The sequence below is a fragment of the Pocillopora verrucosa genome, chromosome 2, assembly GCF_036669915.1.
Source record: "Pocillopora verrucosa isolate sample1 chromosome 2, ASM3666991v2, whole genome shotgun sequence".
Taxonomy (NCBI): domain Eukaryota; kingdom Metazoa; phylum Cnidaria; class Anthozoa; order Scleractinia; family Pocilloporidae; genus Pocillopora; species Pocillopora verrucosa.
The window spans coordinates 11,524,118-11,537,328 of NC_089313.1; the positions used below are offsets into that span (position 1 = coordinate 11,524,118).

At 37.8% G+C, this 13,211-nt stretch overlaps 1 protein-coding gene across 1 annotated transcript; it reads left to right on the forward strand.

The window, feature by feature from the left end:
- Window positions 1–1,253: 1,253 nt before the first annotated feature.
- On the forward strand, window positions 1,254–3,497 carry LOC136279236 (uncharacterized; the record flags this gene model as incomplete). The annotated part of the gene is made up of 1 exon (XM_066162838.1): window positions 1,254–3,497. A coding segment is annotated over exon 1 (2,244 nt), but the record flags the coding sequence as incomplete, so codon positions are not given.
- Between the last annotated feature and the right edge of the window lie 9,714 nt (window positions 3,498–13,211).

The window sequence follows — 13,211 nt, forward strand, 5'->3', positions numbered from 1 at the left end:
CGGAAATCTTGCTGAAAATATTCCGATCAAACTTTCTGTTCCTTGAGCAAATATTGTCAAGGGATTTAAAAAAAATAGTCACTGTTATTCAAGAAATAGGAGCAAATAAGAGAAGGGTTGTTCGTCAGATCCCAGATGAGATTGTCACCAATCTTGAGCTGCAAGATACTGTAAGGTAGGTAAATAATGAGAAACTTCACATGACCCTCGGTTCACTTGACCCTTTAACCCCATAAGTAACCAGGAAAGCATTTCTCCTTACAATATCAGTACAATATCAAGCAGACAAGTGATGAGAATGAAGAAAAATATCAATTAGGGGATTAATAGCTGATCCAATACCCAACTTCTCAGAACTGACATCAAAAGAATTGTTGGGCAGACAGTAAGGAGAATTACTAATGAGATCTTGGGAGTCAAAGGGTTTAAAAAGTAAGTTAATTACTTTCAAGCCCCTTTCAACTGATTTAGTTTTATAAAATCCAACTAGGTTCATCATTGGGATTTTCAGTCAGCAGACTGAGTGTGGAAAGAAATTAAAATGTGACTTCTTTAAGTATAAATGTATTATAAGTTGCTCTACACAAACTTGAATCCTTTTCAGCATGTCATGATGTCACTGAGGCCTGTAGGATTGTTATTTAAGAATCAGATCTTATTTTTCAAGTTTATTTTAATTTTGCAGTCTGTGTACTAAATTAACCATCCTTGTCCAAACCTTTTTTTTTTTTGGCAACTTTTTTTTTACATGTATTTGAAATGTGAGGCATTTACAAAGAGTGTGTTCTAGATAACTGTTATTTGTCTGGAATGGTCATCATCAAAAACAGGTCACAACAGTTTAACCAACTAGCTACAATTCATTTTCTATATATCAGATTTTGCACCAATAGAGATCAGGGTAAATATTGCTTTCTAACCGAGATAATTAATCCTTTTACAACAGTTACCTCCTAACTACAATTTTGAAATCTTCAAGTCAGTGTGGAGGAGTTAAGAAATAAATGCTGAAAGAGGTAAATAAGCCCACATTAGTTGTTAAATTTTGTTTGTGTCTTGTTCTTATGCAACACACTTGACTCCACCTTATAATGCCTTTCTCCACCTGAGTGCAAAGAAAAAAAGATGAATTTCTCTGCCTGTCCCTGATTAACACAGCCTGACTTAACAAAGCAGCTGAAGAGATTCTTTAAGAATCGAAACCGCCGGTCCTGCTAGACGATATACTTCACTTTCAGTTTTACCTGAAAAAGATGTCAGCTTTTGAAACACCATTGCGGCCACCAAAGACGCCAGACTACCGTCCAAATCTGGACGAGGCGATGGAATTAACGTACACTGATCCGAACCTAGAATCATACCCAGAGGATAGCCCTCCAGCATCACAACTCGAGCCAAGGCATAAAGCTGAATTAGCCAAACAACGCAGCAACGAAGGTCTACGCCTTCAAAAAGAAAGCCGTCAAAAAGAAAACCTTCCGAGGAATAGCCGATCCACGCGGCAGCCAAGGAAGAGGAAACATGAAGACACCATCAGCGCTATCCAGTTCAAGAAGCAAAAAACTGAAACCTCCATTTTAAAACTGGAGAGACACTTACAACAAAAGACTTGCCCTAAGTCGCTTCAATACAAGGCGAAGGCAAACGTCACGCCTGACGAAATCTTTCGACAGGAAATAAGCGCTATTAAAAGTCACGCCGAAAAACAATACGTTAGCGCCCTAGTGCGCTTCCATCAGCGTAGACTTGTTAGTCACAAGAACAAACTTGAAAAGGCTAATATTGCCAAGTCTCGATCACAATACAATGTAAATACACGTGGAAGATCACGTTCGCCCTTGAGGAACACTGTAAATACTGATGTCGACAGGATAGACAAAATAGAAAATCAGCTTTCAGAGCTGAAAGACCTTATATGTACACGCTTTCAGAGTGATAATAAACATGTTGAAAAGTACAACAGTGTCATCTCTGAAAAATCAGTCGCCAAACCCACTGCAGCAAAAAGGCTATCCAAGAATAATAAACGCAAAAAGCGTAGAAAAAATACACTACACAAGCGAGTGACTACAGAAAGGGAGAAAAATGAAAAATACCTTAAAAACCTTTCAGACAATACATTAACTGATCACCAAGTCAGCGTGTTAGCAAAAGGGCTTAGATTTATTGAAACACCCGTGACAAATGAAAATAAGATCAGGCAACAATTGTTGCGTGACTTCGCACAATTCGCTAGGCGAATGAGACTTAGATATGTATTCCACGGGAATGACAAGGAACCACATCCTTTCCACGTCAAATCAAACTGGATACCACCAGTACAACCTTCTACTGCCCTTGAACGCTACTTCGAAAATATCAAGTTAAGCCTTGCTGAAATAGAAATAACAAAGCCAAAACACAACCTGTCATACAACGAACACAAAGCAGTCAAAGAACTGCAAAACAATACTGCCATCAACCTTAAACGTGCTGACAAAGGCACCACAACAGTGATTCTCAACAAGAGGGACAAAATTCAAGAGGCCCAGGTTCAGCTCGGCAACAGAGACCACTACCGACCTCTTGAAAACCCCATGGTCACTGACACATTAAAAAAAGTTAATGAGCTTATTGCTCAACTGCACAATGGCAAACATATAGACGATATGACAAAAAAGTGGCTTTCACAGACTCCCAATCCGCCCAGAATACCGATTTTCTACACTTTAACAAAAATCCACAAACCTTTGCCAGTGGGTAGACCGATTATATCGGGCTGCGAAGGACCAACTGAAAGGATATCATCCTTTGTGGATCATTTATTACAGCCTATTGCTCAAAAGCAAACATCGTATCTCAAAGATACGACTGATTTCATCAACTTTATAGAGAAAACGCAAGTGTCAAATGATACTATTTTAGTATCAATGGATGTAACAAGCTTGTACACAAACATCCCACAAGAAGAGGGTATCACAATAGTATGCCAAGCATACGAAAAATACCACAATAACAGCCCTCCCATTCCGTCCCACTACTTAAAACAAATGCTCGGGCTTATACTGAAAGAAAATTCGTTCCAGTTCAACGGAGTAAACTATCTCCAATGTTTTGGAATTGCCATGGGAACACGAATGGCGGTTGCTTTCGCCGATCTCTTTATGGCAGAAATTGAAACAAAACTGCTTCACCAAAGCAGTATCAAGCCGAGAGTATGGAAGCGTTACATTGACGACGTTTTCTCCCTGTGGGATGTTCGTAAGCAAGACATTGATCTATTCATAGAACAAGCTAACACGTTCCATCCAACTATAAAAGTCACGGCTGAAATCTCAGAGACTGAAATCACATTCTTAGACACGGTTGTCTACAAAGGTGAAAGATTCCAAAACGAAGCTATCCTCGACGTCAAAACTCACTACAAACCGACCGAGACCTTTCAATATACACACTATTCATCTTGCCACCCGCCAGTTAAGAAAGGCTTTATTAAAGGAGAAGCTATCAGACTTCTAAGAACAAAGAGGTAAATCGCTCAAAGACATACTCGTCAGAGCGAAGCTTTAATTAAAGGCTTTTGCGTCGCAAACGTAAAACCACACAGGGGAGTCTGTGTAGGCCTGTGTATGACCTTTTCACTCCATTAGGATTTCGTTAAGTTTAGAAAGCATAATTCCAGACCTGCTGTTTAAGACAAACAGTTTTCTGCCGTATCTTTCCGCACTTATGTGGACGGAGATATGACGATAAGAGTTGAAAAGAAGCGTATAGATGTCGATGTAAAACTGTCGCAGTACTGAATTAAATTGGTCTTTGCTATTTTGATCGGTGCTATTTAGCAAAATCAAACATTCCCTGGATATCTCGATGGCTTTCTGAATGCGATCTGAGTTGAGCAGGAACAGGGCAACAAGTAAGGCGATGCTCATGAAAGCTATCATGGCTTATGCTGTTAGGTTTCCATTACCATCCTCTCTTGTTATCAGGGAAACATTATTTTTAGTAACACAATACTAAACGAGTTGATAATCTAGATTCATAACGAGTCACTACAAACAGGAACACACATGTTAAGTTACAAAAACGGGCTGGGTCTCTTACACCTGGAAACTTTTTGTCACGAACTGTAAGTGTTGGAATTCACAATATCGACTTAAAACAAAAAATAAGTAAAGAAGAGGATAATTACATCAACGGATCACATTTGGTGAAACTTGTGAAATTTATTTGACCTGCACAGTTTTTTTTTTTAAACGGACTATGTGACTGTCACGCTGTGAAAGTCAACTGTTATTTAAGTGATTTTTTATCTAACTGTTTCGTTTGTTCATCTTATCTAGTAAAAAAAAAAAGGCCCATGATTGGGTTTGATTAATGTTCGTGTGTCGGGGGGTCTTGTCATCAATTAGGGGGTTTTTGAAAGGTCGCAGGTTTCTTAAAAAATTAAGAAGGATTGATAAACCTTTAACTGTAACGTTCTAGAACATTTGAAAATGCTCCTCTAACAGTTTATCACCAAGTAATGAGCTCACTTATCTGAAAACGAATTTATTCGTAACTGATGAGGATGATTGCCAAGATTTGAGGTAACAATGATTTGATCAACTCGGTTTGTCACCTTTCATTTTACTTAAGTTGTGATTTTTGCACAACATGACATGACCTTAAAGTCACAGGACAAAGATAAACAAATCAGCATTAATCTTAACTTCTGCTATGAGAACTTTTCCCATGCATAGTTTCTATAAACAACATTAATCAACGGGTTAAGTTTATAGAGAAACTTTTGTGGGGTATTGCAAAATAATTTGGCTTTACCAGCTGAGTTGACTATGTAGATTGGCCATCGTAAAGAGTTTCTGAAGCAGACGTTTCGAGCGTTATCACTTCGTTAGAGCATTTGATAATCTTGGGGAATCAATGATGTTGTATTGCCAGTATTCCGCAAAGAAACTTGCAAAGAATGGTATGCAGTATCATTTTAATACTTCGTTTTCCATCTGCATTTCTACCGGCCGTCAGAATGTATTTACAATAAAGCCTCAAGGGATCAAGCTACAAGCATTCAAATTTTAAGCGTTTCAATTCTTAGGCTAACAAGAGAGATAACCTTTTAACACAGCTGTCCGAAAGATATCCTGACATTCCGCATTATGGCATGGAACATTTGAAAATATTGTTGTAGCAAGCTATTACCAAGTAACGAGCTTACTTATCAGATGAATGTTACTGGAAACGAATCTATCCTTAGTTGATGAGAATGATGAGCAATATGTGAGGCCACAGAGGTTTGACGAACTCCGGCTTTGTGACGAATTCATTTCATCCGGTGGCGATTTTTGCACAACATAACATCACTTAATACTCACAGGACAGGATTTTAGTTAAATACCACCAGAAAAATCTCTTGATTTTTAACCAAAGTTGTTTGGGTTTATTGTATAGCCTAACAAAGCAATCGAACAAAGTTAATGGTGGAGGTTCGCAGCCTACATCCATCCGAAAAGTAAGCTTTCTGCTCAATAACACTACGACGAGATTATAGGAAATCAGTCAAGTAACGGTCTGTTCCTCACAGAAAATACATTATCTTCCTTCGTGAGCTTTAAGCGTCATAGGCTGACTTATCTTCTTACGCAAGACTTTGTAGACCATGTGTACCACTAGACTGACACAGCTTCCGTGTTGAAGCACATCAACTTTGTTAACTTGCAGCTCAGCGAAGCGTAGAAGTGCTCTTAGTTGTGAGTATGATATGTAAATGTTAACTCACTTACTCACTAAGTCACTCAGTGAAGGCATTGTCGTAAATAAATTACTTTGATCTAGTTTTTTGGTTCATTCATCTCGTTGCGTGATGTAAAAGAAACAGTTTGCTCATAGGTTGAATCATATTCTCACAGATTTCAGTCCTTCATCTTTTTGAGAGTAAATATTAAAAGCGAAAATTATTTATGCACAGCCTCTGTGTTGGAGCAGTCTGAAGATTAGTGACAAGTCTTACAAACTTTAAAGCGAACTTGAAGATTATCTGCAAATAGGCTAAAGGAATGACAATGGAATTAATTGTAGTTTTAAAACAGCTACGATTGAAATATTAAAAGCAATTTTAAGAAAGCTTATACAAGGTAGAAACAAATAAATATCAATTCAAAATGACAAAAAACATTTTTTTTTTCAAATGTCGGACAGTTTTGGTTTTAAAATTTTTTTCACATTTTCCTCAAGTGATAGACATTTATACCTGACTTGAAGTACACTCGTGTTTGAAATTCCTTTGATATCGAGCTCAGAGGTCTTTTGAAAACTGTCATTGTCATTAAGAATTTGTAGCAGGATTTTGTGATGGAACTTAACTTTTGATCTCTCTAATCGCGTGAGAAAACTCAGAAAATTTCTCTCCCCAGTCTCTTAACTTTCTTAAGGCAGTTAGTTAAGCCGGAAACAGAAAAGAAATGGGAAAGGGGCCCCTTCTTTTTTGAAAAGGAAGTTAATTGATTTTTAGAAAATAAACCTGACTCGCTGATTTATGTTTAGGGCATAATTTGCTTTGATTAAGAAAAAAGAAGACAATAAAATAATGTACAATCAGCCCTGGAAAATCCATGAAAATCAAAAGGAATCAGAAAGGAACAATCTACAGTATGAGTTCTAGTTTCACCATTCTCACCATTTTTGTACCAACTGTCAAAACGTATTTGCAATGAAGACCCTTAGGATCACACTATTCATGAGTAATACAAGAATAATTAATGAGAAATTCCCTCTTGTTTTGAGTCTTGAGAGGTATTCGACAGTTTGAGTAATCTACCGTCCACAGTGTAGGCCAGGCCAAAGATGGACTTTATTTCTCTTCTTTTTTTTATACTGGAAGTTCCTTTGTTCGGTTTTATCGAAACATCGTTCTTTTAGTTCATTACCGTTTTGTTAAAGCGCAAAAGAGTTTGATCACAGATTGAATACTGACTCGAAGTTAGGATTCAACGAGTTTTAAGCATTCAAATTTTTATCCTAATATGAAAGATTAACTTTTCACTACAGTATACTGAGAAATTTCCTCACATTCCGCAATATGGCAACAATTGCAAAGATTGTTCATTTTACCAGTAATGAGTGCATTTATCAGACGAATATCCCTGAAAACGAATATTTTCATAGTGGATGAGGATCGACGATCAGATGTGAGACCACAGAGGTTTCACGTGGTCACTTTTTAACGAATCCATATCACTTTGGTGGCGAATTTTGCACAACGTTACCCTACCTAATAGTCACAGATCAAAGATTATCCGAGAAAACAGGACTGATTCATTGTAGGTTTTGCCATTAATTAAAACGATACTTATGCAAAATTACTCTATCAACAATATACCATTACTATTTACTGAGTACATGACAGAACACTGGATTTCCTTCTACTTGCACTCACCAAGTTGTCGACTTGGTGGTTGATGCTCACTCAGGTGTAGAACACTGTTGGGAATCAGTAGCTTTGATCTCGTTTTTTATGACCCGAACAGAACTTTTGGTTTTACTAATCACGAGAGGAAACTCGAAAAATGTTTCTCCTCAGTCTCACTTAGTTTCACTTTTCTTAGTTTTCCCTTTTTTTTTTTTATCTCGGCCGTCAAAACGTACATATAATGAAACTCCTTAGGATCAAGCATCCTTATTTCTTGTTTATGAATAATGTAAGACATTAAACTGCTAAGGTGTTTGTTTGGTTTTTCTTGAGAAGTATTTAACAATTTCTATGACGTGGTACAGGCCGAACAGTGGTACAAGCCGAACACGGACTTAGGTGCTCTCTTTTCTCGAACTGGAGGTTCCTTTGCACGATTTTATCTGAAAATCATTCTTTATCGTGTCATGAACGAGCGAGAGAGAGAGATGATCGCAGATGTAAATCAGTGGTGACCATATATTGAGTACTGACTCACAGTAGTATTCAATAAGTTTTAAGTGCTAACAGTCTTAGACCAACACGAAAGATACACCTTAATATTACAGCGTTCTGGAAACTTTCCTGACATTCTGCAATATGGCAACATTTGAAAAATTGTTCTAGCAGTTTATTGCCAAGTAATGAGCTTACTTATCAAACCAATGTCGCTGAAAACGAACCTTTTTGTAGCTAATGAGGATGATTGGTAAGATGTGAAGCCACAAAGGTTTAACAAAGTCGCTTTGAAATAAATTCATTTCCAGTCTTCGGTTGCGATTTTTGCATAACATTACATGAGTTGACAGGCACAGGACAGAGATTAACAAAACAGCATTCAATTTAGCCTTTGTCATCAAAACGTTACTCATGCAAAGTTACTCCTAATAACAATAGACTATTGGTAATTAGTGTGTAGAAGATGGAAAGCTGTATACCCCTGTATTAAACACTTCTACTTGTACTTACCAAGTTGTTGACTTCGTAGCGGATACTTCTGAAAGTGAAAAGAAAAAAAAACAATGACGGACATTCGGGACTTTCCCTACATTCCAAAACTACTGCAGTCGAGCAACAATTACTGATGAGAACGCAAACGTTTATAACATCCTGAGGATATGTTTTTAGATGTTAAAACCATTCTGTACGGTTGTTTCTTTTTAAACACCTCAAATCGTTTGTTTGTAAACCTTTAGCTGACATTTTTATATAAATCTAATTCACAAAGGTTTGCCTGATGGCCGGCATGTTAACTTTGCCTTTGAAGTAATGATCAACTTCCTTCAGTTCCTCACAGAGAATTATAACATCTTTCTCCGTGAGCACGCGATGTCATAGACTGACCTCTCTTCTATAAGTTTCTCAAATTAAACAATGCTCAACAATCTTAGCTAATGAAGTTGAAATACACCGTATAAAGCCATAAAGGTTTGAAGAACACAATTTAACGGTGGAGATATGAAGCATCCGTTCAACGGAAAAGTACGCTTATACTATATGTAAGTAATAACAGTGAATTTAAGCAATATTCCATTCACCCTAGCAAAACACGTTTAGTTAAACCAGGTTTAACTTGATAAAAATAAAAAACAGAGAACTGAAGAAATGAATTTTCCATTGGTTTCAAGTAAATCACTGACTTTTTATTTCAAATGTGCTGTTAAATTTTAAGTCGAGAAACATCGGTTTAAGCAGTCCCTATGAAGAAAACAATATTCAACCTTGTTTAACAAAACAACTATAAAACATGTTTAAGCTTTGATGTCAATGGGCTATAAGTTTCAGTTTTTATAAGAAATTAAAATATCTCTCTTCTGAGCGCGTAGCATCGTGATTTATCTTCTTATGCAAGACTCTGACGCTTTAACAGACAAACCTCAAGAAAATCAAATACCGTAGAACCCACCGCTGGTAACCAAAGATTTAAGTGAAGGGTATCTCAAACATGAAACGCTTATGTACAAGAAGTACAAGAAGAAAACGGAAATTCAATTCGAATCTACCGCGATCTCTGAATCGTTCGTTGAATCCTCCAAAAACTAGCTGATGCAGATCAAAGCCACTGGAAAACCGCGTAATGAAGCACTACCGATTTCCTATGATATCAGTGAGGGACAGTCCACAACATAAATAGAGGTCTGATTTTAGTTTCATGGTCATCAATTTCTCAAATTGAACGATACTCGATAACCTTAGTTAATGAGGATAGATCACATGGTACAAACCCACAGAGATTTGAAATGGTCGCCATAGAACGAATTTATTTCACTGTGGTGACGATTCAATCGCGCCACCAACCGCCCTAATGAAGGGCTGACGCTCGAAACTACATATTGCAAAAACAAAGATCGAAAAAGCAGTTACTGGGCTTTGCCATAACAGCCTTACCTCTCTACAGTTACTAAAATATAACCAGCCCGATGAAAACCGAGTGACTGGAAAAGATTTTCAATCGCACTTACCAAGATGTTGACAATGTGGTTGATGCTTTGAAAATGAAACAACAAAAATAATAAGTTACATTTCATTCTTTTCCTAACTTTCCGAACTTCCGCTGTCACAGTGGTTTGAGTATCCAGATCACTTGCGTTTTAGGTTATTACCTTGCCCCCCCCCCCCTCCCCCCTTCTGGGCTAATCGAAATAAAAAAGAAAAGTTTTAATTGCATAATTTTTTTGTGCTCGTTTGCCCATCTATCGCGTCCTATTTAGGTTAGAATTTTCAACAGTTAGTGGATGTATGTTAAAATGCATATTGACTGAATTTGGTGGGGCCAGGCGGGAAAATATTTGGGAAACATATTATTAAGGAACATCAGGCTTTGGCGCTTACCCCTTTGAAAGGTTTGATTTTCATCACAAGATCGATCACAGTACAAACTATGTTTTTTTCTTTAAACGGTAAGCTATCTTTGGGTGATAATCGACTCATTGTCTTCGTAAACGTTTCATTTTCTAGCGGGTGGGATTTGCATGATCGAAGCCAAAGATACTAAAAAAACCAAGTGACTGTATTTCGGTTTGGCACGTCACACTTTTATAACTAATGATGGATTTGAGCATCCAAAAATGAAACATTTTACCCTGTTTAATGGGAAACGTCCTGCTTCAATGTTCATCGCTTTTGGAACGGTTGGATTTACTTCTCAAGATGGATCAGATCGAGAGTACAACGAAAGTTCTGTCTTTAAACGGTAAGCTATCTGTGCACGAAAACTGACCCATTGTACTCATGAACTTTGCGGGTGTGATTTGCGTGGTCGAAGACAAAAATAGTAACTGTTATAATAGATAAAAAACAAACAAACAAAAAACCGGACAGAGTGGATTGGTAATTTGCTCGAAAATAACCACATCGCAGGTCTTACCTTTGACGGCGTTAATACAGTGAATGAACTATGGCAACAGGCAAATGACATCAAAGATAGGAGGTGGCTTGACTTTAAGTAATAATTAATAGTTATACTTTTGAAATGAACTGGACTACACTTACATTGTAGGATCCGTGCATCCGGTAGGCACTCCTGAAAACTCCCACAGGCAATTCGCGCTGCTTTAACCTTTTTGTTTGTTGTTTTCCTCAGACGATTGCAAGAAACTTACAACTTGAGGGCACTAACACCGAGCGATCATTTGAAAGATGAAAATTACATATGGCTCAGTTTCTTCCTTGTCTTCGAAAAATAACAAATAATTGTAAGCTTGACATTCTTGCCTCCCGTTTAATTTAATATTGATGTCAGGACATTTAATCGAGGGGGGTGCTTATTCTTCCGCTATATTTCAAGCTTAAAAAATTGCAAATAAAGTGGCAATAGAAACAGGTTTTCGTTGTATCCCTACTGTTTAAGAAAGTGAGAGAGGAAGAGGCGCTTTTTCGAGAGGGGCGCTTGTTTAACATTATGGCCTAAGGGGTGGACGGTTATTGGGGGAAGGCGCTTACAGTTGAGTACATACGATATGAACAAAAGGGAGGGCGAGAGGAATAAAAGTTAAAGAAAAAAAGACGTAACCAAACTTGAATAGGGACTTCGATAGCAGGCCACCTCGTCCTATAAATGATTGCACGCGTTTCTTTTACTGAGCCATTCGTATGCGATGATGTGAAAGTATACGATACGCAGCGCAATACCAGAGAATTACCTGACTTCATACGAAACAACCGCCGATTTTTAGTTCAATTTGGTAATTTGTTGATCTGTTTGACGAGATCGTCGGTAACTCCACCCACAATCTCCATAGCCTCCTCCCCCAAAGGAAGAGTTGTAAATATTTACTGAGACGCAAGTGATTTCACTCTCCCCCTATGTAAAACCGAGCGTTTGAAGAACAGTTTTATTTTTAGCCATGTCTATAAGATGTAGATGATTTTTCTTATTTTCTCTTTGTTATCATCAGTATTTGTAAATATCCCGTAATTCAGCCTATGGCTGCAATGGTGTTTAATAAAGTATCTTATTCTTTATTCCTAATCGCATGAAAGATCCTCAGATTTCAGCCCCAAGCTTTTCCTTGAATACTGAGTAACAAAGCGGCATCTTACAATCTCCCTACAATAAGTAAACCTCAGCCAGCCCCTTTTATCCTAATACTGTTTAAAATAGAGCGGCACACCTTTGTCCAATCAGATCTTCGACGAAGGTTAGACGGTGGTGGCCGAGAATAGTTGGGTGGACTGTGCCAGAAAGAACTCACCGAGATAAGGTAGTCACGACACATTTTGCTGTCCTCGTTTTTCATGTCTTTATGTTTGCTTTAAATGCATACTTTAATTTTCTTCCGATAAACGCGCTGAGTAATAACACTCTTAAAACTTTACGTGAATCCGTATGCCTTTGGAGATCCGATCACTTTCTTTGTTTTGGGTCACGGGAGATTGGGCGTGTCCCTATGTCATCAACGGTACCTATTTCCTTTCTAAACGTCGAGTTATAGCAAACTAAATTTTACCTTGCAACGGCTTCAAATGATAGTAGGCCCTCAACCCTTTAAGTATTCTCCTTACTGTCTGCCATATAGTTCTTACGATGTTAGTTTGGAGAATTTGATATTGGATCAACTAATAATCCCCTAATTAACATTATTCTTTATTCTCATCATTTGTCTACTTGATATTGTATTGATATTGTAAAGAGAAATTGTCTTGGTCACTCGTAGGAGTGAAAGGGTTAAAGTGCATTTCAATTATCAGTTCTGCAAATTTTGTAAATAAATGTAATAAATTATGAGGAAGGCTTATCCTTTGTTCACATAGGTAAGGTTCATTCTGTATCCTGCCCTCTTCCTACGCCTGATCGATTCGTCGTCGTTCAAATGACCTGATGTATCTGATCAAACTATCTATCGTTGGGACGGTTGTCATCGTCGCTATTAGAACTTTGAAGCCCTTTTCTTTCCAGTTGTAACGCAAATTTCCTCTTCGTTTGAGAGGACTACAAAAGTGTGCTTTAATCAAGGATGGAGCGAAAGGAAGGAAATGCCACCTTCCATAATTTTAGCGTTCAGCCTGACAAGAAAGACGCCATTTACCTCACGGCTACACTGACCAGTCAGTTTACACAAACCAGACCTAGTACTGACAACAACTATTCCTTCGACTCTGGTGATGACATCCGCTCAGGTTGTCGAACACCAGTCACTACTACACAGTGCACAACAGTTCTTCTCAGGACTACACTAACCACGACGGTCGAACTACACGATCACATGTTACCCTCGGGTTCAACCAATTTACTGTATTTTAAATTACTGTTAGTATTTCCTCGAATAAGCGCCCACGCTCTAATAAG